Below are 25,590 nucleotides of genomic sequence, written 5' to 3'. Positions count from 1 at the left end.
CTCTGTCATGAAAAAAAAAAGAGATGTTTGTATTTATTAGTAAACTATTCGGCATGTCTTTTGCCTATTTTTTCTCCTTTGCCTGTATTTTTCTCTTGACCTAACTTTTTATTCTTAATTTCTAGGGTGCATGTATAAAGGTGGGGCATATGTAGATTTACAGTTGTTAGCATGCAAAACACAGATTTTTAAAAATTCTTTATTATTTATTGTATTATTTTTCATACAAACAACTGTAAAGCTGCTTTTGCCACACATACACACAGACACACACACACACACACCTGTCTATAATAGGGTTTAGACCTTGGTTCTGATATGAACTTCACCTTTTTCCCAAAGCATATTGTTTTGTTAGACATAGTTATTGGTATGTTCTTTCTTCTTGAGGAGAAATTATTTTTATGTTGTCAAATTGATCAATTTCTCTTTTAGAATGGCTTCTGGACTTCAGATCTTAATTTAAAAGGCCTTCCCCAATACAAGATTTTAAACAATTTGCCTAGATTTATTCTACTGTTTTTATATTTTTTAATGTTTAAAGCTTTGATACATTTGTATTCAATATATTATATATGATATATGAGGTACAAATCTTAGTATACATTTTTTCAATGACTTTTCTGTTATCCCAATATAATTTATTAAAAAATTTACCTTTGCCCTGGCCGGTTGGCTCAGCAGTAGAGTGTTGGCCTGGCGTGCGGGGGACCCAGGTTCGATTCCCGGCCAGGGCACATAGGAGAAACGCCCATTTGCTTCTCCACCCCCCCCCCCCCCTCCTTCCTCTCTGTCTCTCTCTTCCCCTCCCGCAGCCAAGGCTCCATTGGAGCAAAGATGGCCCGGGCACTGGGGATGGCTCCTTGGCTTCTGCCCCAGGCGCTAGAGTGGCTCTGGTCGCGGCAGAGCGACGCCCCGGAGGGGCAGAGCATCGCCCCCTGGTGGGCAGAGCGTCGCCCCTGGTGGGCGTGCTGGGTGGATCCTGGTCCGGCGCATGCGGGAGTCTGTCTGACTGTCTCTCCCCGTTTCCAGCTTCAGAAAAATACAAAAAAAAAAAATTACCTTCAATCTAGTGATTTGAGAGTTTTTTTAAAATATGATATTAAATTCCTATACATATCTGATTCTATTTCTGGACTTTATATTCAATGCCATTGTTTGACTATATATTCATATACACATTCCAGTCATCTACTAACTGAGGCTTTATATGTTTCAATAGCCAATTTAGGAGGTAAAAATAAAATGTTTCTATAGTTTCACTGTATATTTCTACATCATATAATTCTACTTAATATTCTTTTATTTCCCCTGAATCTTCCTGATTATACTTATTTGTTTTATTTCTACATGAACTTTGAAATTAGGCATATTTTAATATCAGTGTTGGATTAGTTTTTAACTTAATTTTAGGAAACTTTTCCTCTACCTTTTAGAATCTCTGAGTTAAGCTGACATAAATAAGACTGATTAACGGGAGACAAGCAGACAGATTCTAGTTTTACACGTACATGGGAGCCTTCACAGGAAATGAAGATTTCAAAAGTGGTTAGGCCTAAGTGGTTGTATATAAGATTGAATGAAAAGCAGTAATTGTGAAAAAGTAAAATATATGAGTAGGCTGAAGAAAAATAGGGTTGTTTTTAACAAGCCCTTTTGGTACAGATTTCTCTTGGCCTCAATTCCCCATCTCTTGTGATAAGAATGATCTTTTACTCCTGGTATAGGGATTATACCTTTCACATGAGAATTTGACCTGCTTTCAGGAAGAAAAGTGGAGGTCAGAGAGCACTTCCTGCACCTGCTGTTTTCCAAGTGCCTTTTGCTCTAAATAATTTTTGTGCTAAAGTGGTACATTTTGGAGTGACATATTCTGCCCCATTCATTTTAGTCTTTTATTTTTTAGGAGTGTTTCAAAAATTTTCTTCATTTAGATTTTGCATTTCTTGAAGTGTTTAATCTTAGGTATTTTAGTTTTGCTATTTAAATTTTAAAATTTTTTTCAGGTTATACTTTTTTTTTTTTTTTTTTACAGGGACAGAGAGAGTCAGAGAGAGGGATAGATAGGGACAGACAGACAGGAATGGAGAGAGACGAGAAGCATCAATCATCAGCTCTTCGTTGCGGCATCTTAGCTGCTCATTGATTGCTTTCTCATGTGTGCCTTGACCGAGAGGCTTCAGCAGACCGAGTAACCCCCTGCTTGAGCCAGGGACCCTGGGTCCAAGCTGGTGAGCTTCCTGCTCAAGCCAGATGAGCCCGCGCTCACTCTGGCGACCTCGGGGTCTCGAACCTGGGTCTTTCCGCATCCCAGTCCGACGCTCTATCCACTGCGCCACCGCCTGGTCAGGCAGGTTATACTTTCTTTATTCTACATACATTATTTCTAGACATTGTGGATCTTTTCTTCCATTATATATTCTAAATATATATGTATATATTATAGATATATATTACTGATTTCTGCATGTTAATTTGATATCTCAGCTAACTTCCTGAATTATTTTATTATTTATAATAGTCTTTCAGTTGAATTCTCTTGGGATTCCCCAGTTTGCAGTTATATCATCTGAAAATAGTGATTGTTTTACTTTCTACTTTCCAATTTTTCTGATCTTTTTTGTTGCTAGTTATGTCAGTTATATTAGCATTTACATACACACTATCTTTCTCTCTCTATATTATATGATGAAGAATTTATTATAGGGACCTGACTTGATACAGCTGTTGAACAGTGTACAGGAGACTGCTTCTTCTATGTCTGGTGCTGGGGCCTCAGGGCAGCAGGGTAGGCAGTCAGAAAGGAAGGTGGGATGTGAAGTGGGTGATACAAGGACAAAATGGAAGCTACACGGAGGAGTGGAGTGTAGACTAGAAGACAGAGCACAGACTGGAGTATATCCTGAGGATAGACCGGAATTCACATTGTGTTTTCACTGCCTCTTAGCCTTCAAATCCAAAGATGAGGATGTCTTATTGGTACAGTTGCTGCCTTTCACCACAGTGCTAATGTGAGATAATTGGGTATACAAAGGAGGACATCTTCAAGGACGTCTTCCAGGACGTCCAGGAACTGGGTTTGCTGTGGGCCTGACTGTGCCCTAGGCCAGGAGCAATATGTATAAACTGCAGTCACATCTTGTGTTCTGCTCTGACCTTTCCAACATAAGGCATATAGATCCTAATTCATTTCCACAGTCTCCAGTGGGCCACCCTAACCTGACATTATGCATAGAAGAAAATTCTGGGAAATGTAATCATAACTTAGTTAACACAACATAAACTTACCACAGGACCACTCCCCCCCCCCCCCCCACACACACACACCTTGCCAGGTTTGGTATACATATACACCTATTTTAACCACGTTAAATTTAACTTTTGAATAAAGGCTATAGCAAAATTATGCTTCTGTCTTACATAATGCAACTATTCCTTATACAGCTGAAAATATGATAACTCTTTTCCCCAAAGAAAAGCTTCTTTGAGCTAATGAATATTTCCTCTTTGATATCCTGTAACTTAAACAATTATAAACACATCTTCTATTGGATGTTAAAGGAATTAAAGAGGTAAAGGAGAAAATTAATTTATATCAGATTTGTTCATTTTAAAATAAGAAAAACATAGTAACACTGGTCACATAGTTGTAGCTGGTATTTAAAACTATTTGCTTCTATCATTCATTCAATTTTCACTTTGCTCTCAGCTAGCACTTCATCTGATTGTGGTCCTTGTCTGATGAAATCAATTAAACTTTAATTCTTTTTTTATTTTTATAAATGGAACCACTTTATTTTATTTTTATTTTTTTAGAGACAGAGAGTCAGAGAGAGGGATAGATAGGGACAGACAGGAACGGAGAGAGATGAGAAGCATCAATCATTAGTTTTTCCTTGCGACACCTTAGTTGTTCATTGATTGCTTTCTAATATGTGCCTTGACCGTGGGGCTACAGCAGACCAAGTAACCCCTTGCTCAAACCAGCGACCTTGGGTCCAAGCTGGTGAGCTTTTGCTCAAAATAGATGAGCCCGCGCTCAAGCTGGCGACCTTGGAGTCTCGAACCTGGGTCCTCTCTGCATCCCAGTCCAACGCTCTATTTACTGCGCCACCGCCTGGTCAGGCAAACTCTAATTCTTGAAAGGCCTGGGTCATTAGCAGGCCTCCATGTATTAGATTGCTAAAGTTCTTATTGAGTTTAATTAGAGGGTGTGAGAGTAGTACTAAGAGGTGACCCAAAGAATCTCCTGGAGCCTAGACATAATCATCCTCACCATCATTGCATACAAGAAATCCAATTTCCCTTTGATAATCAAAATTAATCAACCCAGTCTTGAAAGTGACTCCCTTCTTAGCCTGTTTAATCATTTGCATGAGTGCCCAGAGTTGATGAATACATGATCCCTGGTTTATCTCTGGTATGACTATGTCCCATCCCATATTTGGGTCATGCTTACATTTAAAAGAATGTTTATCATTAACCTAAAATTTATGGTTAATCATTCTGATTATTTAATTATTTTTATTTGCTAAATTTGTCAAATCTAGTTTAATGCAATTCTTACTGTGTCCCATGGTAGAAGCATTCCCCAATTGGTAGCCAAGACTTCTAGCCAAACTGAGAATATTACTTGTATTATTTCTATTTTTTCATTTCATTAAAATTTTAGGATATATTGTAATATCTGATTAATTTTTATTGATATTCCATCGACACTTGAAATGAAAGTGTATTCTTTACCAGTAGTATATAGTTTGAAATATACACATTAGATCAGCTTTACTGATTAGCTCTTTTAAATCTTTAAATATTCTTCTCTTTATATACCTAAGCTTAAAGATAACAATAAATAAAATTTAATTAACAACTTAATAATTATTTTAAATATCACAAAATAAATAATTAATTAATAGCATATGTTGACTATTTTCCTTATGACCCATATATGTTTCTTTTATTAAAATTGGTGTTATATTTTTGGTAGAAAACTATTCATAACTCCTCACTGCACACCAAAATCTTTAATGCTATAATGTGCCCACCTATCTTTGTATAATTTATTAATCTTGATCCTAATGTTCAGTTTCTGGAATATTAAAATGACTATCCATGCTTTTCTTATAGTTTCTGTTTACTTGATCTAACTTTTCCCTTCCTTGTGTTTTTAATCTATCTGAAACATTTTTAGCTTTGTATTCTGCTGAGTGAATTTTGTTCCAATTAAAAGCTCTTTTTCTTTTAATAAGATACTTAAGTATAATTGCATTTATTTGATATGAGTAATTTATAGACTTGGTTTTATTATACTATTTATATTCTGTACTACCTGACTATATGTGTTATATTAATATCTACAAGGTGGGGCAAAAGAAGTTTTACAATTGTTTGTATAAAAAATAATACAATAATTAATAAATAATAATACAAGAATAAACTGTGCTTTGCATACTCAAAACTGTAAACCCACTTTTGCTCCACTCTATAATTATTTTGAGAGTTGGGAAGGTTTAAAATTTGGTTTTAGTGGTTAGTTTTATACATTTACATTTATATAATATCATTATTCCCCTTTATCTTTAGGCAGTTTAAATTTGTTCCTTGTTATCTCTTATAAGCTGCTTATAGGAGTATAAATTGGTATAACCACTTTAGAAATCTGGTTTACAGTATGTACTGAAACTGAACAGATACATACTCTATGACCCAATTATTCAGTTTCAAGCTACATAATTAACAGAAATGATTTTGTTAATAAGAGACATTTCCAAAAATATGCATAGCAGCATTCTTCATAATAGCCCTGAGCCATAAAACATTAGTGTAGATAAAGAACACTGGTTATACATTAGAATACTATACAGCAGTGATCATGGGCATGATTTTGCTACATGTACAACAGTGGTAGTCAACCTGGTCCCTACTGCCCACTAGTGGGAGTTTTAGCTTTCATGGGGGATGGTAGTGGAGCAACCAAAGTACAAATAAAAAGATAGATTTAACTATAGTAAGTTGTAACTTTATAAAGATTTATTCTGCCAAACAGCGAAAATTCGACATAAAGTACTTGGTAAGTAATTATTATTATATGCTTTAACTTGCTGTAGCTCTGCTTAATAAATTTTATAAAGTAAAGTTACTTCCCTACTTTATAAATCACCATTACTGTGGAACCAGTGGGCAGTTAGAAAATTTTACTACTAACAGAGATACAAAAGTGGGCGGTAGGTATAAAAAGGTTGACTTTCCCTGATGTACAACATGGATAAATCTCACAAACAAATGCTGAGCAAATTAAACCAAACAGAAAAATATAACCTTCCATGTAAAGTTCAGAAACAGTCAAAACTGGTCTATTGTGTTAGAAGTCAAAATAATAACCACTTTTGGAGATGGTTAGCACTAGTATGGGACAAAACGGAGCTTCTGCAATGCTGACAATGTTTTATTTATCTGGCTGATTATATGAAAGTGTTTATCTAGTGAAAATATGTTGAGTTATGCATTCATGATTTATTTTCCATATGTGTTTTACAGTTTAATAAAAGTTTTCTTAATGTCAAAAAATTTTTTTCCTTATTATGAGCCACAGTAAACTTATATTTTATTCTCTCTACCCCTCCCCATCCTACTCTGTTTTTTCTACCAGTAAATTTATGTCATTTATATTATATTGGCATTTATATTTAACATCACTGTTAAATACTCATCTATTTCTATAGCTTGATTTCACTCCCAACTCTTGCAGATGAGTTAATGAAGGAATTTGTTTGTTTTCCATTTTCTCCTCTTATCTCCTATTATTTGTTAGTTATGTTATTTTTACACTGTCAGATCATGCAACACTTCATTCATTCTGTCATCTTCCTTTGTTTTTGTCCTAGATCTGTATGTTCTGTGCTCGTGCTCACTGCCAGTTGTTTTGTGTTTTTGTTTTTGCTCAAATTTCCTGTCATAGTGTGGTTGGCTCTAGTTTGTCTTCTAATGATTTCTTAAAAGAAAAGTTCCAAGTGAAAATTATTGAGTTCTTGCAGGTTTGATATTGTCTGAGGCCATAATACTTAAAAGAGAACATGGCTGGATATAAAGTCCTTGACTCATAATTTCCTTTCTGATTATATTATAGATATTGCTGCATATTCTTTTGTAGCAGATGTTGATGTAGAGAACTATGATGCTACCTAAATTTTTTTTGTGTGTGTATGACAGAGACAGAGAGAGACAGATAGAAGGACAGATAGGGACAGACAGACAGGAAGGGAGAGAAATGAGAAGCATCAATTCTTTGTTGTGGCACATTAGTTGTTCATTGATTGCTTTCTCATATGTGCCTTGACTGGGGTGCTATAGCAGACTGAGTGACCCCTTGCTCAAGCCAGCGACCTTGGGCTCAAGCTGGTGAACCTTGCTCAAACCAGATGAGACCTTGCTCAAGCTGGTGACCTTGGGGTTTTGAACTTGGGTCCCCCACATCCCAGCCCAATGCTCTATCCACTGAACCACTGCTTGGTCAGGGTGGATTTCTTATTTTCATATGTGACTAGGTCTTAGGCCATCCAAAGATATTATTCTTCATTTTTAAAATCTAATAATCCTACTCTTAGTTGTTTTGACACAAATCATTTTGTTTCACTTTTGTCACTGTGTGATCTACAATTTAAAACTGTAAAGTATTATACTATTTTTGTAATGTTTACTTGAAACACATTTAAAATAGCTATTTTGTTCTTTTTTTGTGTTTCTTCTTCAAATCCTCCAATTAAGTATATGTTGATTTCTTTTGCTTATTATCTATACATCACATTTTTCTCTCTAATATTTTTTATTATTGTTGTTTCATTTTGTTTGAGTTTTGCATGTTTCTCTTATGTCCTTCATTGTTAATATTGCTAAGACAGAAAGCAGAAGATTCAGCACTATGGTGATGTTGGAACATTGATGTGTACCTATTGAAATAACCAGAAACAAAACTTTTCATTTGTTTTTCTGGCTGTATTAGGAAAATTGTTTTGAAAGAAATTTCACAATAAAAACATGCTTCATTCTCACTGTATTTTATCTTATTAAAAGATTCATTTTCTTAAAAAATTTTACTTTTTTTCAGTTATTAAATAAACTCTAGGGGCTCTTTAATTGTTAAAGGTAGCATTTATATTACTGTTCAGTCATATTGAAGATTATTCCTTGATGAAAGTACAATTGAAATCATACTAACAATAATTTTATTTCTGTTACCATAATGCATTGAGGTCAGAGCCCTTAGTAATTGCCAAGAGTATAAAAATGGAGGCTGTAAATAGGGAATTAATGGTATGTGGGACAGGGCAAGCATCTGGAAGTCAAAAGGAAACTGTAAACCAGGAGAGTTTGGAGCCAGTAATCTAGCTAGTACTTTTATCCAGACTGCATGACACAATCCAATGAGTTGTTCATTTATTTGTTTACCTTATATTGTCCTGCTGGAACTCTGGATAAACACCATGACTGACATCTCGTAGATACTCAATAAAATATTGCAGAATAAAAGAACAAATGAACACATGTATCTCATTACAGTGGTGAAATCTTACTGAATTTCAACGGGAAGTTTTATCAGGGAAAACTTTATTTCTTTTTTTTCTTCTTCAGGCTTAAGACAGAACACTGCACCTTTTCCTTGGGATTTCATGTGCTCTATACGTTCAGAGAAACCTGTCTAATCACCTACTATAGAAATGATCCCTCAAAGTGTAGGCTTGTTTCTTCATTTTTAATATTGAGTAACAATTCTATTCCTTCAGACATTTTCATGTTATTTAATTTAGAGCAGGAACAATTCCATTAAAATTTGTGATTCTATTTTGTTCAGATATATCTTAGTTGGACCAACCACTAGTTATTGTGAAATTCAAGACAGAACAGTTGGCTGGAGTAATAATTTCCCAGTATGTATAAGTAAGTAAAGACTTTTTCTGATTTGACTATAAACTTATACTATCTTAAGTGATAAGACTCCTTTGCATGTTTGCTGCTTCTTGTACCTTCATTAGAATTTGCATCATGAATGTGAGGTTTGGAAAGGTGCCTTCCCTGATTATGTCTTCTTCTTCACTTACTTATCCCAGTTGCTCAATGTAAGCCCCCTCCAGACATCATCAATGGGAAACACAATGCTGGAAATGAAGATGTCTATACATATGGCTCTTCTGTCACCTACAGCTGTGACCCCGACTTCTCAATGGTGGGCAAAGCTTCTATTTCCTGCACAGTGGAGAATAAAACAGATAGTGTCTGGAGACCCAGCCCACCCACTTGTAAAAGTAAGTCATAGTTCAATTATTGAATGAATTCTCCTTTGAATTTTTCTATTTTGTTTATAGGAGCAATGATGGCAAATTTATTGGGGGAAATGAAATAATTCAAAGACAAATTACTTATTGCAATGATGAAAGCAATTTATTTGGTCAACTGATACTGATGCATGCTGTACCATTACATAGTAACAAACAGCACCAATATCTCATTGGCTTGGAAAGTAGAAGTTGATTCTCATGCATACTGAGTCTACTGCATGTCCTGGAGACTCCTAAGTGTTAGTTTAGCAACCAGCTCAGCATTCCAGTTTGATCTTGTGATCTTGTGCACCTCCGCATCAAATGGCACTTTTACAATGTCTTCAATAGAGGAAGAGAGAAAAGCAAATTGTGCTCTGGCTATTACGAGCTTTGGCCTGGAAGTAACTATATATCATTTTATGTTACAGCCTTTTGTTCAAGACTACTACTACTGTGTAAACCCTACCTACCCTAAGAGAATTTGGGAATGTCATTTTTTTGTCTGGGAATTTGAGCTGGAAATTTTGGTTAGCCCTTGTAATGCCAACCACATATGACTACAGGGCAAGTTAACCTACTCACTACCAGAAGGTCAACAGGATAAAGCAAATAGTAATTGAGTTGAAAGATATATTGTGGTGTTGCTAGTTAGATCATCTTCCTTTGCTACTCAGTGTCTACATAGTGTCACTTAATATTCTGATTTTCCACAACAATTAAATCAGGGGATGGAGAGCCTGATACTGCAAACAGTTCAAAGGCCTGGAATCTAGACCGGAGGAGGTGGGAGTGACCAATAATGAGGCTGGAAAGTTAACAGGGCCAGGTTAGGAAGGGCCTCTTGTGTTTCTCTCAGGCATTCAGGACAAAGGTGATAAGGAGACACTGAAAGACTTTAGCCTTGGTTGGGTAACCTAGTTGGCTACAGTGTTGTCCTGATACTCCAAGGTTGTGGGTTTGATTCTCAGTCAGGGTACATACAAGAAAGTCTTTAACAAGGAGATTTAATGTGCTGGATTCCAGAAAGGTAACTGGCTGCAGGAGTAGTGGGATTCAAATAATTTAACAACCGGTTCTCTGCCCTAATGACCATTTTAAGTATAAAAAAAGATATACTGAAAGGTAGTTTATTATTTCATGCATTTAATAATTAAATATGAACAATAAAAGAGGTACACAAAATGAGATTGTTATAAGAAAGAGTTTTAAAATATTAATGAAAAAATATTAAACAAAATATTGAACAAAAAGCAATAGAGCTGTTATTTAAGATATTTCCATATTGCATAATACAAAGCTAAAACAAATGACAGCTTGTCACACCCCTGGTTGTTTGGCACTTTTTCTCCTTACATTATATATTTGTTTACTGAGGTAATAAATGAAAAGGAATTAAAATGTAGTATTTTATCAAAGATATAATGAGTTTTATGCAATGAATAAATAAACATTACAAGCATAATTCCATTAAATTTTTTTCACCTATGATGGAATAAACATTACTACGGGCACTTAGAATACGCTGTGGCACAGATGAACGTTAAGAAAGAGTAAGGAATGTAAAATTGTGATTGCTACATTGGGCAGCTGCTCAGGTGCCCAACCTTAGAGAGAACCCTGATTACAAGAACCATTTTAACAACCAGTTTGCTGAATTCAACAAAAAATTAGGTATTAGTTCTGCTGAACCAGTGCGAACTGGCTGAATCCCTTCACTGGGCTGCAGAATAGCTGACAGTTTAAAGTGGGATAAAGTTTAACCCATTGGCACTATCCAGCCAAGAAGTGAAAACGGCTTTAATTGTAGCCATGGCAGTGGGCCTAGAGAGAAACTGAGGAACTGTAGAGGAAATGAGGTGGCAGGACTTTCCTGACAGTTGGGGTGGAGGCAATTGGGTTTTGCTTGTGAGGGTGTTGACCTCTGATGCCCTGGCCTCATCATCATGATCATCATCTAATTACCATTGACTACTGACTCACCACCAAAATCATTAAGAAAGTAGGTCATTATAAGGGGGAGACTTGGGGACTTTGAGATATGTGCTTCTTCTGAGTTATATATAGCTAGTTTTTTGTTTTTGTTTTTTGAGAAAAATGAGAAAGTTGGAGTTATCCACAGTTATTTCATAATAGAACCAACATGATGAGACCTTGTTTTATGGAGACTTTTAAAAGTTAAAATACATTTATTTGCTTTTTTAAATGTTTTCTTTTGTGTTATACTTGGAACTGCATTAACAATGGCAGTAATGTCCTATTGCCATTTCTCTTTTACAATCCACTTGTCTTTTCTTATAATTCTTTAGAAATTACCTGTCCTCAGCCAGATATTACTCATGGAAAGATAGTTTATGGATTTCGATCTGCCCATACTTACAAAGACTCTATTACATTTGAGTGCAATAAAGGTTATATCCTCAAAGGCAACAGTGTGATCCATTGTGAAGCTAATAACAGCTGGACTCCTCTTCCTCCCACCTGTGAGCTCAGTAAGTATGGAACCATAACGGAATTTCAATGTTTGGCATCTAAAGATACTCAGAAGTGTTTGTGAGAGCATATTTGTATGCCTAAGCCCACTTGAATCACAGTAAAATATTTAAATTTAGATCAATAATTTTATTTCTTTTTTTTAAATTGGAAAACTGATTGATTACGTACACTGTGCAAGATCATGTAATATCACAAAAGGCCACCACATGCAGTCATGCAGGTTGTGCACACTCCCTAAGGGGGACAGCAACATCACAGACACTGGATCAGTATCTTTATTTCAACAATTTTCTTGCAGTTGGTAGGAAATTCTTTTGTTCCAACAAAATCATTATATTATGATAATGGTTTTGAAAGATGAACAATGAAGTCTCCTGAGGGGAAAATGCCTGTTTCTAACTTGTACAAAAGTATTGTATGGACTAACCATGATTCTTACATTCTGAAATTACAAACTCACATAGATCATTAAAAATAACAAATACAGTATGATTTTACTTATATGTGGATTCTAAAAGACAAACCAAATAAACAAAATAGAACATAATCATAGACGCAAATAACAGACTTGATGGTTGCCAGAGGGGATGGGGGTTGGAGGGATGGGTGAAAAAAGTGAAGAGATTAAGAAGTACAGTTGATTGTTACAGAATAATCACAGAGAGGCAAATTACAGCATAAGGAATAAAGTCAATAAAATTGTAATAACTATCAATGGGGCCAGGTGAGTACTTAAAATATTGGGGGACCACTTTGTAAAGTATATGATTGTCTAACTACTATACTGTAAGCTTGAACCTAATACAGAAAAATATTGAATATAAACTGTAATTGAAAAAATATTCAAAATAATATAAATAGTAATAATGATAACTTGGCACTAGTTTAGGTATATAACAAGAATTTACTCAATGAAGACTCCATAGAATTATGGACACTATTATTATATTCATTTTATAGATGAGGTATCTTTTTACTGAAGTTAAGTGATTTGCCCAAGGTCATACCACTAAAAATGTGACAAAGCCACTTAATGAGTTGTGCTCTTACTTTTACCCTCATTAAATATCAGGAACCCTACCCTGAGGACTTCCAGCTTGGGAAAACCTTTCTCCAATACATTAAGTTATCATAATTAACAAAGACAACCACTTATGGTCTCTGGAAATTAATCAAAAGAATTACAGTAAATTAATAAGCATTTTTTAAACAAAAAATATGGAAACTTGAGACAAACAGTGGGAAGCCATTACATTAGAGCTTGGGTCTTTACCCAGTCCCCAGCAGTCTTATGGGAGAACTGTTTTCAGTGGGCTTATGAGTGGCAATGCCCATCTCCTCCAACTTGCTGGAGTAGAATAGACAGTTAGAGGGGATTTGGCTATCAGTGAACATATTGTGATAACATTTTCCAAAGCTCCATGTTTCAGGTGGCAGCAGCCAGACATTAGTTCTGTTCCTTCATCCTGACCTTCATTATTTAGTGAAACAAGATAACTGCTCCAGTTTTGTTTTCAGCTAAGTGCCACTTTGCACCATCCTCAGCTTCTCAGAGTAGAAAAATTATCATGGGTAGATTTGATAGGCATTGAACCCTAGAAATCTCATTCTTTCTAGTTCTGGGCTATGGAATATCTATACTTGGTGGTGGGCACAGGTAGTGGGCACAACCAGTTTCTGCTTTCTCTTCCTCTCTCCTTCCCACAGCTCCTACATCATAGAAACAATTGTGGTAGAACAGCTGGTGAAAAATGAGTCTCCCATATTCCCCAGCTCCTGATCAATAGCAAAAGGTTCTGCTTTGGGAGATTTGGAGCAAACCTCAAAATCTGTCAATCCCCTCCCCTGCCAAGTGATCTGACTTTAATTAGATCTAACTGTAAAACAATTTATACCCAAGGAGTTGTCAAATATACCACAGAGTATATTGTACCACAGAGTAATCAGCTAACAATTAGTAGAGTCTAACAGCTGTATGTAATACCAATAGTGGCAGACCTGCCAAAAGCTTTATGGGAAAGAGCAAAGAAAAACCAGCCATTCCTGGTGGTAGGCTGTGCTCTCTTGGAAGCACCATGATAGATGGAATGATTTGGGGGAAATAGACTTAACTGCACTAGTACAATCAAGTCACTAAACAGATAAGGAGATGACAACAATAGGCCCTAGAGGTGGGATAGAGAATCAATATCCTAAGTTGCTACAATATATTATACAACATTCAGTTTTCAACAAAAAATGATCAGACATTCAAAGAAACAGGAAAGAGTGATCCATACAAAGGGAAAAAAAGATCATGATGGAAAAATTGCCTTTGAGGGGCCCCACATGTTGGACTTTGTATAAATTGAAAGCAGTTATAAATATATTCAAAGAACCAAAGAAAAACAATATGTAAAGAGTTAAAGAAAGGTATTGTGACAATGTTTTATCAAATAGAGAATATAAATAAAGGTAGATGTTATATGCAAAAAATAGGAATTCTGGAGTTGAAAAGCACAGTGAAATAAAAAATTTACCGGAAGAACACAATGGTATAATTGACTTGAAAGAAGAAAGAATTGGTGAATTTGAAGACAAATTGATTGAGATTATGTAATCTGAAGTAGAGAGAATGAAGGAAAATGAATAGAGCCTCAGAAAAATGTGGGATACCCTAAGTGCCTCAACACTTACATGGTAAGAGTTTCAGAAGAAAAAGAGAAAAAGGAGCAGAAAAATAATTCAAAGAAATAATAAATGAAAACTCCCCAAATTTGACAAAAAATTAATTTATGCATCCATCAAGTTTATTGAACTTAAAGTGGGATAAAAACAAAAAGATCCACACTTGGAGATATCATAGTCAAAATGCTGGAAGTAAGGATAAAGAGATAATATAAAGAAACAAAAAAAAGAGCATATCATGTACAATGAAAGCCCAGTAACATTAACTTTGACTTCTCATCAGAAACAAAGACAAGCAGCTAGAAGTAAGATGGCATCTTCAAAGTGCAGAAAGAAAAAAACTGTCAAAGAATCCAGCAAAACATTTCACATCTATACATATTGCAAATTCAACAATACATCATTATAACTATTGCTGTATATAATTTTGTTTCATGTCTTTTAAGGTGTCCGGGAGAAGAAAGGAGAGTAAGTACGGTATATACGGGGTGGGCAAAAGTAGGTGTGCAATTGTGAGTGTGTGAAACAGTTTATTCTTGCATTATTTATTTATTACTTATTGTATTATTTATTTGTATTATGTAAACCCACTTTTGGCCACCCCAGTATTTATAGAGTTTATTATATTAATCTTTTTACCATTTCTGATTCTCTTCATTTCTTCATGTGGATTCATTTTACCATTTGGTGTCATTTCCATACTTTAATACAGCTTTGTTCCCACCAGCCTCCTTTGTGCTGTTCTTGTCAAATATATTACATTTTTTTGTGTTATAGGCTTAATGATGTAATTACATATATGTTGTTTCATGCAATTGATACTTTAACTAGGTCTTAACTGACTTAGTTAAGAAAAGAAAGGACAAAAGATTTACAGTTACACCATCCCTTTAATTACCTACAGAATTACCTATGCTGGTGCTCAATGTTTTTCTGCATAGATTCAAATTACTAACTTAGTGTCATTTGCTTTCAGCCTGAAGAAGTTCCTGTAGTATCTCTTGTAAGGTGGTCTTATAGCAACAGTAAGATACTATTTTATACCCATCAGTATGGCTATAATAATGAAGACAAATAGTAACAATGTTGGTGACAATATAAAAATATTGGAAGCCTCATTTCCTGCTGGTGGGAATATAAAATGGTTCAGCCATTTTGGAGTAGAGTTTTGGCAGTTCTTCAAAAGTTTAAGTTACCCTATGAACCAACAATTGCTCTCTTAGGTATCTACTTAAGAGAAATGAAAACAGATGTCCACACACAAAAAATTTTATGTTAGTGTTCACAGCAATATTATTTAAAATAGCCAAATGCCCAAATGTCTGTCAACTGAAAAAATGGCTAAACAGAAAGTGGTAGATATATACAATGAAATACATTTGACAATGGAAATGAATGAAGTACTCATACATGTTACAACATAGAGGACACTTGAAAACATTATGCTAAGTAAAAGTTACAAAAAGCCCCACATATTGCATGATTCCACTTATTTGAAAAGTCCAGAATAGAGAAATCCATAGATAAAGTATATTACTGACTCCCAGGGCCTGGGGGAAGATAGGAATAGGGAGTGATTACTAATGAGTACAGAGTTCATTTTGAGCTTGATAAAAATATCCTAAAGTTGGAGAGTGGTGATCGTAGTACCACTCTGTGAATATACTCAAACCTATTAAATTGTATATTTTAAATGGGTGAATTTTTATGTTATATGACTTATATTTCAATGAAACTATTAGAAAAGAACCTTACCCTATATACCATTTAAAATGTCTGAAGATAAAATATCCTAAACATCTAACGTGGCAGATGTTTGTATTATATTTTCATATGATATGAAAATAGTAGTATCAGGAAAGAGTAAAGACAACAAGGCACAAAGTCCAGGCTCAAAAGACACTTGAAGTTTTTTTTTGTTGTTGTTCTTGATCAGCCATTTAATGATTAGGTTTCTGGTGTCATCTACATGAGAGGAATGATTTGTTTATTTATTCCAATCAGTCAGGAAATAAGAAAGATTTGTCTGGCACAGTTACAGCCACTTCTACCTAGTAAGCCTAATGCTTTAATTCAGAGATGAAACTTTCTAAAGTATGAGAAAGAATGAGAATTAACATTTTGCATAGTTGGCATGACTCGCAGAAACCATTTGGTAATATGTTTAGTAAGAACTCCTCTGCTATTGTGCATATGTCTGTGTGTGTTTTCTGGTGTGGCTGATCCATCATCCATGGTAGTCTGGTTAGTAGCTGAATGAACACAAGATACCCTTTGATAGGACGGGATCACTGATCATGTCCCATCCCTAACAACAGTGTCCTTTTTGTTTGTTCTTCTTTTATGAGCAGATAGTTGTACTGACTTACCAGATATCCCACATGCTTACTGGGAAATATATCACTACCGCAAACCAACAAAAGGTGAAATGTATGAAGTTGGGACTGTGTTGAAGTACCGCTGTCATACTGGCTATAAACCTGCTGGAGATAAGCCTATGACTGTGACTTGTCAGAGAAATTTCATGTGGACCCCATATATAGAATGTGTGGGTGAGTTTCTGTTTTCAAAATCTTTTAGTGTATTCAATGTCAAGTAAATGCTAGGATTTTTCTACCTGAAATAAATATAATTGTATTCCTCAAGATAAATGTATAATTACATGAATTCAACAGAATGATTATTATTGCCAAAAAAGACCATATAGGTCTTGAAGTTTGAGGGGCTGAGAAATTATAACCTTTCCTTATCCCAGTTCAGAAGTCAAACGTTAATTAAGTATTAGCTTCATTACTGATAATGGTAGAATGGAAAGTAAAGTTGAACTATTGCCAGAATCAGACATTCATCAGCCCTTTTAATCTTAATGTAGATTTTGGGGTGTTTGGTAAAAGGAAGTCTGTGAAATGGTTATGAACTCAACCAGCAACAAGGTGATCTATGTCTCCTGTCTCCTGAACATGGGACTCTGGGTTGAAAGAGCTGGATCTTGCGATTGCCCCTAGCAGACAGACACTGACTCAGTATTCTTGCTTCAGTAGGATGAAAAGGAGACTTTATCCAGTCTCACTCATAGAAGATGTCCCTTCATTTAAAAAAAAATTTTTTTTAAGATTTTATTTATTTAAAAGCATACTTAACAAAAATTGTTGCTACCACTTAAATAACAAAGTATTGATTCCTATGAGCCATTGTGGATCTTCTTTAAAGTATCAAAAACAATAACCTACAACTAAGATTTTAATTTTTTATATAAATACATGTTTATACATGTTTAAAAATACTTTTAAATTATATTTATGAGTTTGTTTCTATTTTGCTTAGTTTATGGTGGGGAGTGAGTGGAGGAATTGAGCAAAAAAGGACCAGAAAAGAGATAGCGCGAGAGAGAGCGAGAGCGAGAGACTCAGGGTTACAGACAACAGTGTGGTGATTGCCAGAAGAGGGTGAGATGAAGAGGGTGTTGTGGGCTACACGGTGCTGGATGAAGACTGGACTTGAGAGAATGAACACACAGTACAGATTACAGGGATGTGTCATGGAGTTGGGCACTGGAAACCTGTGTAATTATGTTAACCAGTGTCACTACAAGACATCCAATAAAAAATAAAATTTATTTTATCTACCATAATCTTATCAATTTAATTACTTAATAACCATTTTAAAAGCAAATGTGAAATAGTATTTATCCAATTTATCATAAAATCGAATTAAATATGAATTTAGATTCATGAATTGAATATTTACAAGTGTTTTCCACAGTGTAAAGCATTACATAAATATTGTCACAATTTAGAAACCGTATGAATATCAGGCATTTTTATTATTATTCATAAGCAAATGAGTGCTGAGAGTATCTGAATATGACTGTAAGACCTCATTGTGAAACCAGAAAAAATGGCCCTCAGGTTCACCTGCCCGTCTCCATGAAAACCAATTACACGACACAGGTGCAAAGGAAAGAGGTTTATTCAAGTGTCAGCCACCTGAGAAGATGGGGTACGCTGGTCCTCAAAAACCCAGTGTCGGCCTGACTAGGCGGTAGCACAGTGGATAGAGCATCGGACTGGGGTGCCGAGGACCCAGGTTCGAGACTCCAAGGTCACCAGCTTGAGCGTGGGCTCATCTGGTTTGAGCAAAAGCTCACCAGCTTGGACCCAAGGTCGCTGGCTCGAGCAAGGGGTTACTCAGTCTGCTGAAGGCCCGCGGTCAAGACACATATTAGAAAGCAATCAATGAACAACTAAGGTATTTCAATGAGCAACAAAAAACTAATGATTGATGCTCCTCATCTCTCCGTTCCTGTCTGTCTGTCCCTGTCTATCCCTCTCTCTGACTCTCTCTGTCTCTGTAAAAAAAAACAAACCCCAAAAGCAAAAAACCCAGTGTCCTCTTTGGTGCAGGCAGGGGTTCTAGAAGGAGGGAGAAGAAGGGGAAGTGAATAAAAATAGAACAAAGAAATCAAAAGGAGGAGTTTGAGACTTTGTTGAAGTGGGGGCAGCTAGAGCAAGCTAGCTTAGTGTTCACACAACAGATTGAAGGCCACGTATCTGTTGGAGCTGGCATGTCTGAAAGTTGGAGTCCATTCTTTCCCTTGGTTGTTGCAGGAATTGAAGCTAGCAAGTAACATAAGGTAGGATTTTTATTTCATGTAACAAATGTCCAAAGACTCCCACAGTCAGGTTGTCTTTTCTGGCCTTGAGTGAGAATCAGATTTGCAAGCTTCAACATGGTGGGAGTGAGGAGAAGCAGTTATTCTTCTTGCTCGAATGTTAACCCTTGATGTAACTGTAATGAAGCCTTTTAACTGTAATGAGAGCTTGGCCAGAGGTAAAAGTACAGGATTGATTACATACTCTGATTTGTTACAGAATACATAACTTTGGTTATTAAACCAGTAATATTGAATCATGGTTATAAGAGCAACAAATTGGATTTAACATTTTACAGGAAATCTTATTATAAACTTACTTTGTTAGTATATTCTTATTTAGCTCTATTTTATGGCTGGTCAGATTAATATCAGTAAATCAGTAACATATTTTTGTTTTGAGAGAGAGAAGCATCAACTTGTTGCTCCACTTCGTTGTGCATTGATTGCTTCTCATATGTGCCTTGACTGAGGATAGGACTGGAGACTGTGGGCTCAAGCCACTGACCTTGGAATCTTGATAATCTCATGCTCAAGCTGGTGACCCCATGCTCAAACTGGCGACCTCAGCATTCTGATTTGACACTCTATCCACTGCACCACCACCAGTTAGGCAGTAACATAGTATATTTATTCCCAGTTACAATTGTAGTGCTAGTCAAGCTCTTAAAATGCAGAATAAAGAATTTCATTCTATTCTGATATTTTCCCTTACATCAAATAATATCAAGTTCTATCTGAAAGTATTTCTACTAATGAATAAAAAATTATATCCTTCTATCAGTTCTTACTGCATTAAAAATAAAAGAATCTGAATAGTTACTTATCTTAAATTTGGCATCAAAAAAGAAAAATCCTGGCCATGAAAATATTTAAATTTATTTCTATACATTCACTGTCAGGTGGATATAAACTTTTGGAGAGCATCCTTTCTTATGTGATTAGAGAAGTATAAGATATTAGAAAGCTTAATAATGATGTAACCCTAATGAAGCCATAAGGAGATAAATGTTATTTGTTATTGCTCTTGAAAATTTTTGAAAATTGACATTTCATATAGGTTTAATCCAACTTCTCATTTTGGAGGCTCCAATGAAATTATTTAATTGGAGGGAAATGGCTGGATTGAACTACTTTTGCAAATCAGGGACAGGGAGCCAAGGACTCAAAGTGTCTCACGTACCCTTGTCTGTTTCCCCAATTGCTCTTCTGTGGCGAGTTCCTCCAGAGGTAGAAATGAGATTATTAGCCATAGGAGCCTCCTCATGGTGATTTCACTAACCATTAGCCTCACTTTGTATTTTTCAGAGGTATGTTGCCCAGTACCAGAGCTGAAGAATGGCGAAATCATTAAACGTAAAAGGCGTTTCACCAATGACTGTGCCTATTTCTATGGAGACTCGATTACATATTCATGTCATGGAAGATATGATAACTCTGAAGCGACCTGCCAAGAGGATGGCACATGGAGTCCTGGAACCCCAACATGTGCTGAGAGTAAGATCTTATGAAATTATGTTACATATTTTAGAAGTTTCTTCATATCAAAGTAATGGGCATTATTAAGGAAGGCTTCAAAGTAAGTAAAAGAATTTGTCTACTCTGCATGATTCTTGGAGTGGATAAATTTATTCAAAAGCACTGTCTTTAGTACAAATCTTTCTTTCTTTTCCCTATTGGTTGTTCCCATTCTCTTGACCTTCCTGGTTTCCTTTTCTGAATCACTGAAATTTGGCCACATCTAATAGATCAGCTAGAGTTTTGAATTATTGCGTTCTGTTTCTTGGTATTTATTCTCTCCTCTTTCCTTCTTTCTGGCCATATACTTTAACCTGAAGAGCAAGACTCATCCAAATCTATTTGGACTTGCTTTTCCAAATTTCCTTTCTTTCTTTTTTTTTATTTTTATTTATATTTAAGTCTGAATGATGTTTAATTTTTATTTTATTTATTTATTTATTTTTTTATTATAATTTTATTTTTTTAATGGGGTGACATCAATAAATCAGGATACATATATTCAAAGATAACATGTCCAGGTTATCTTGTCGTTCAATTATGTTGCATACCCATCACCCAAAGTCAGATTGTCCTCTGTCACCTTCTATCTAGTTTTCTTTGTGCCCCTCCCTCTCCCCCTCCCCTTTTCCCTTTCCCTCTCCCCCTTCCTCCGTAACCACCACACTCTTATTAATGTCTCTTAGTCTCACTTTTATGTCCCACCTACGTATGGAATAATGCAGTTCCTAGTTTTTTCTGATTTACTTATTTCACTTCGTATAATGTTATCAAGATCCCACCATTTTGCTGTAAATGATCCGATGTCATCATTTCTTATGGCTGAGTAGTATTCCATAGTGTATATGTGCCACATCTTCTTTATCCAGTCATCTGTTGATGGGCTTTTTCATTGTTTCCATGTCCTGGCCACTGTGAACAATGCTGCAATGAACATGGAGCTGCATGTGTCTTTACGTATCAATGTTTCTGAGTTTTGGGGATATATACCCAGTAGAGGGATTGCTGGGTCATAAGGTAGTTCTATTTTCAGTTTTTTGAGGAACCACCATACTTTCTTCCATAATGGTTGTACTACTTTACATTCCCACCAACAGTGTATGAGGGTACCTTTTTCTCCACAGCCTCTCCAACATTGCTATTGCTTGTTAATAATAGCTAATCTAACAGGTGTGAGGTGGTATCTCATTGCAGTTTTGATTTGCATTTCTCTAATAACTAAAAAAGATGAACATCTTTTCATATATCTGTTGGCCATTTGTATTTCTTCCTGGGAGAAGTGTCTGTTCATATCCTCTTCCCATTTTTTTATTGGATTGTTTGTTGTTGAGTTTTATGAGTTCTTTGTATATTTTGGATATTAGGCCATTATCTGAGCTGCTGTTTGAAAATATCATTTCCCATTTAGTTGGCTGTCTGTTTATTTTGTTATCAGTTTCTATTGCTGAGCAAAAACTTCTTAGTCTGATGTAGTCTCATTCATTAATTTTTGCCTTCACTTCTCTTGCCTGTGGAGTCAAATTCATAAAATGCTCTTTAAAACCCAGGTCCATGAGTTTAGTACTTATGTCTTCTTCTATGTACTTTATTGTTTCAGGTCTTATGTTTAGATCTTTGATCTATTTTGAGTTAATTTTAGTACAGGTGGACAAACTGTAGTCCAGTTTCATTCTTTTGCATGTGGCTTTCCAGTTTTCCCAGCACCATTTATTGAAGAGGCTTTCTTTTCTCCAGTGTGTGTTGTTGGCCCCTTTATCAAAAATTATTTGACTATATATATGTAGTTTTATTTCTGGGTTTTCTATTCTGTTCCATTGGTCTGAGTGTCTGTTTTTCTGCCAATACCATTTTGATTGTCGTGGCCCTATAATATAGTTTGAAGTCAGGTATTGTAATGCCCCCAGCTTCATTCTTTTTCTTTAGGATTGCTTTGGCTATCGGGGTTTTTTATAGTTCCAAATAAATCTGATAATTTTTTGCTCCATTTCTTTAAAAAATGTCATTGGAATTTTGATGGGAATTGCATTAAATTTGTATATTGCTTTGGGTAATATGGCCATTTTGATTATATTTATTCTTCGTAACCAAGAACAAGGAATATTCTTCCATCTCATTATATCTTTTTCGATTTCCCTTAACAATGGTTTATAGTTTTCATTATATAAGTCCTTTACATTCTTTGTTATGTTTATTCCTAGGTATTTTATTTTTTTTGTTGCAATCGTGAAGGGGATTATTCTTTTGAGTTCGTTCTCAATTGTTTCATTGTTGGCATATAGAAAGGCTATTGACCTCTGTATGTTAATTTTGTATCCTGCAACCTTACTGTATTGGCTTATTGTTTCTAGTAGTCTTTTTGTGGATTCTTTGGGGTTTTCGATGTATAGGATCATATCATCTGCAAAAAGTGATACCTTTACTTCTTCTTTTCTGATATGGATGCCTTTTATTTCTTTGTCTTGTCTGATTGCTCTGGCTAGAACCTCTAGTGCCACATTAAATAAGAGTGGAGAGAGTGGACAACCCTGTCTTGTTCCTGATTTAAGGGGGAAAGCCTTCAGTTTAGTGCCAGTTAATATGATGTTAGCTGATGGTTTATCATATATGGCCTTTATCATGTTGAGATATTTTCCTTCTATACCCATTTTGTTGAGAGTCTTAAACATAAAATTGTGTTGTATTTTATCGAAAGCCTTTTCTGCGCCTATTGATAAGATCATGTGGTTTTTGTTCTTTGTTTTGTTGATATGGTGTATAACGTTAACCGTTTTACATATGTTGAACCATCCTTGAGATTCTGGGATGAATCCCACTTGATCATGAAGTATTATCTTTTTAATATGTTGTTGTATTCGATTTGCTAGTATTTTGTTTAGTATTTTAGCATCTGTATTCATTAGAGATATTGGTCTGTAGTTTTCTTTTTTTGTGCCATCCTTGCCTGGTTTTGGTATGAGGGTTATGTTGGCCTCATAAAATGTGTTTGGTAGTATTGCTTCTTCTTCAATTTTTTGGAAGACTTTGAGTAGAATAGGAACCAAGTCTTCTTTGAATGTTTGATAAAATTCGCTGGTTTAGCCGTCTGGGCCTGGACTTTTATTTTTGGGGAGGTTTTTAATGTTTTTTTTATATTTCTTCTCTACTAATAGGTCTGTTTAGGCTTTCTGCTTCTTCTTGACTCAGTCTAGGAAGGTTGTATTGTTCTAAGAATTTATCCATTTCTTCTAGGTTGTTGAATTTAGTGGCATAAAGTTTTTCATAGTATTCTACAATAATTCTCTGTGTATGTACGGTGTCCGTGGTGATTTCTCCTCTTTCATTTTGGATTTTGTTTATATGAGTTCTTTCTCTTTTTTCCTTGGTAAGTCTTGCCAAGGGTTTGTCAATTTTGTTGATCTTTTCAAAGAACCAGCTCCTTGTTTTATTAATTTTTTCTATAGTTTTTCTGTTCTCTATTTCATTTATTTCTGCTCTGATTTTTATTATCTCCTTTCTTCGGCTGGTTTTGGGTTGTCTTTGTTCTTTTTCTAGTTCCTTAAGGTGTGAAGTTAAGTGGTTCACTTGGGCTCTCTCTTGTTTGTTCATATATGCCTGAAGTGATATGAACTTCCCTCTTATCACTGCTTTTGCTGCATCCCAGAGATTCTGATATGTCGTATTGTCATTTTCATTTGTCTGTATATATTTTTTGATCTCTGCGCTTATTTCTTCTTTGACCCATTCATTTTTTAAAAGTATGTTGTTTAGTTTCCACATTTTTGTGGGATTTTTTTTCTCTTTTTTGCAGTTGAATTCTAGTTTCAAGGCTTTATGATCAGAAAATATGCTTGGTACAACTTCGATTTTTCTGAATTTGCTGATGTTGTTTTTGTGGCCCAACATATGGTCAATTCTTGAGAATGATCCATGTACACTGGTGAAAAATGTATACTCAATCACTTTGGGATGAAATGTCCTGTAGATGTCTATCATATCCAGGTGCTCTAGTGTTTTGTTTAAGGCCAATATATCTTTGTTGATTCTCTGTTTGGATGACCGATCTAGAGCCATCAGTGGTGTATTGAGGTCTCCAAGTATGATTGTATTTTTGTCAGTTTTTGTTTTAAGGTCAATAAGTAGCTGTCTTATATATTTTGGTGTTCCTTGGTTTGGTGCATATATGTTAAGAATTGTTATGTCTTCTTGATTCAGTGTCCCCTTGGCCATTATGAAATGGCCATTTTTGTCTCTGAGTACTTTTGCTGTCTTGTAATCAGCATTATCAGATATAAGTATTGCTACACCTGCTTTTTTTTGGATGTTATTTGCTTGGAGTATTGTTTTCCAGCCTTTCACTTTGAATTTGTTTTTATTCTTGTTACTTAGATGAGTTTCTTGTAGGCAGCATACAGTTGGATTTTCTTTTTTAATCCATTCTGCTACTCTGTGCCTTTTTATTGGCGAGTTTAATCCATTTACATTTAGTGTACTTATTGACACTTGTGATTTCCCTATTGCCATTTTATAGATTGCTTTCTGTTAGTTTTGTGTCTTGTTTGATCTTTCTCTTTCATCTTTCTATCTTTTGTTTTTATTTGGTTGTATTCCATACATCTTTCCTCTGTTGCTATCTTTTTTAAATCATGTGCTTCTGTGGTGGTTTTTTCATGGTGGTTACCTTTAAGTAATGAAAGGGGTTCCTACTCTGTTCCTTGTAGTGCACTATTTTGTGAGTACTTTTGCACTCCATTGTCCTTTGCTACTGTTAATCTCCATCCTCTCCTCCCCCTTTCTTTTTGTTGTTGTCACAGTTTAAATTTGGTTTTATTGTGTTCTTCTTGGAGCTTTTACTTGTGACTTTGTTTTTCTTTGTTCTTTGTATCTGATTGGAGAACCCCCTTTAGTAATTCCTGGAGTGGGGGTTTTCTGATGATAAATTCCCTCATCTTTTCTGTATCTGTGAATGTT

General features: G+C 35.3%; 1 protein-coding gene and 1 pseudogene across 1 annotated transcript in view; one reads left to right on the top strand and one right to left on the bottom strand.

Moving 5' to 3' along the window:
- The window catches only part of C4BPA (complement component 4 binding protein alpha), a 48,403-nt gene that overhangs the window by 12,370 nt on the left and 10,443 nt on the right, over positions 1 to 25,590 (top strand). The window contains exons 5-9 of the mRNA XM_066361869.1: positions 8,849 to 8,934; positions 9,105 to 9,299; positions 11,621 to 11,803; positions 16,826 to 17,026; positions 20,434 to 20,622. Of these exons, the coding sequence (XP_066217966.1) occupies positions 8,849 to 8,934; positions 9,105 to 9,299; positions 11,621 to 11,803; positions 16,826 to 17,026; positions 20,434 to 20,622 (854 nt within the window). The remainder of the gene's footprint in view (positions 1 to 8,848; positions 8,935 to 9,104; positions 9,300 to 11,620; positions 11,804 to 16,825; positions 17,027 to 20,433; positions 20,623 to 25,590) is intronic.
- On the bottom strand, positions 8,545 to 8,737 carry LOC136396344 (small nucleolar RNA U3; annotated as a pseudogene).

This window comes from Saccopteryx leptura, chromosome 2 (assembly GCF_036850995.1).
Source record: "Saccopteryx leptura isolate mSacLep1 chromosome 2, mSacLep1_pri_phased_curated, whole genome shotgun sequence".
Classification (NCBI taxonomy): domain Eukaryota; kingdom Metazoa; phylum Chordata; class Mammalia; order Chiroptera; family Emballonuridae; genus Saccopteryx; species Saccopteryx leptura.
This window is presented reverse-complemented; position numbering and strand designations above follow the sequence as displayed.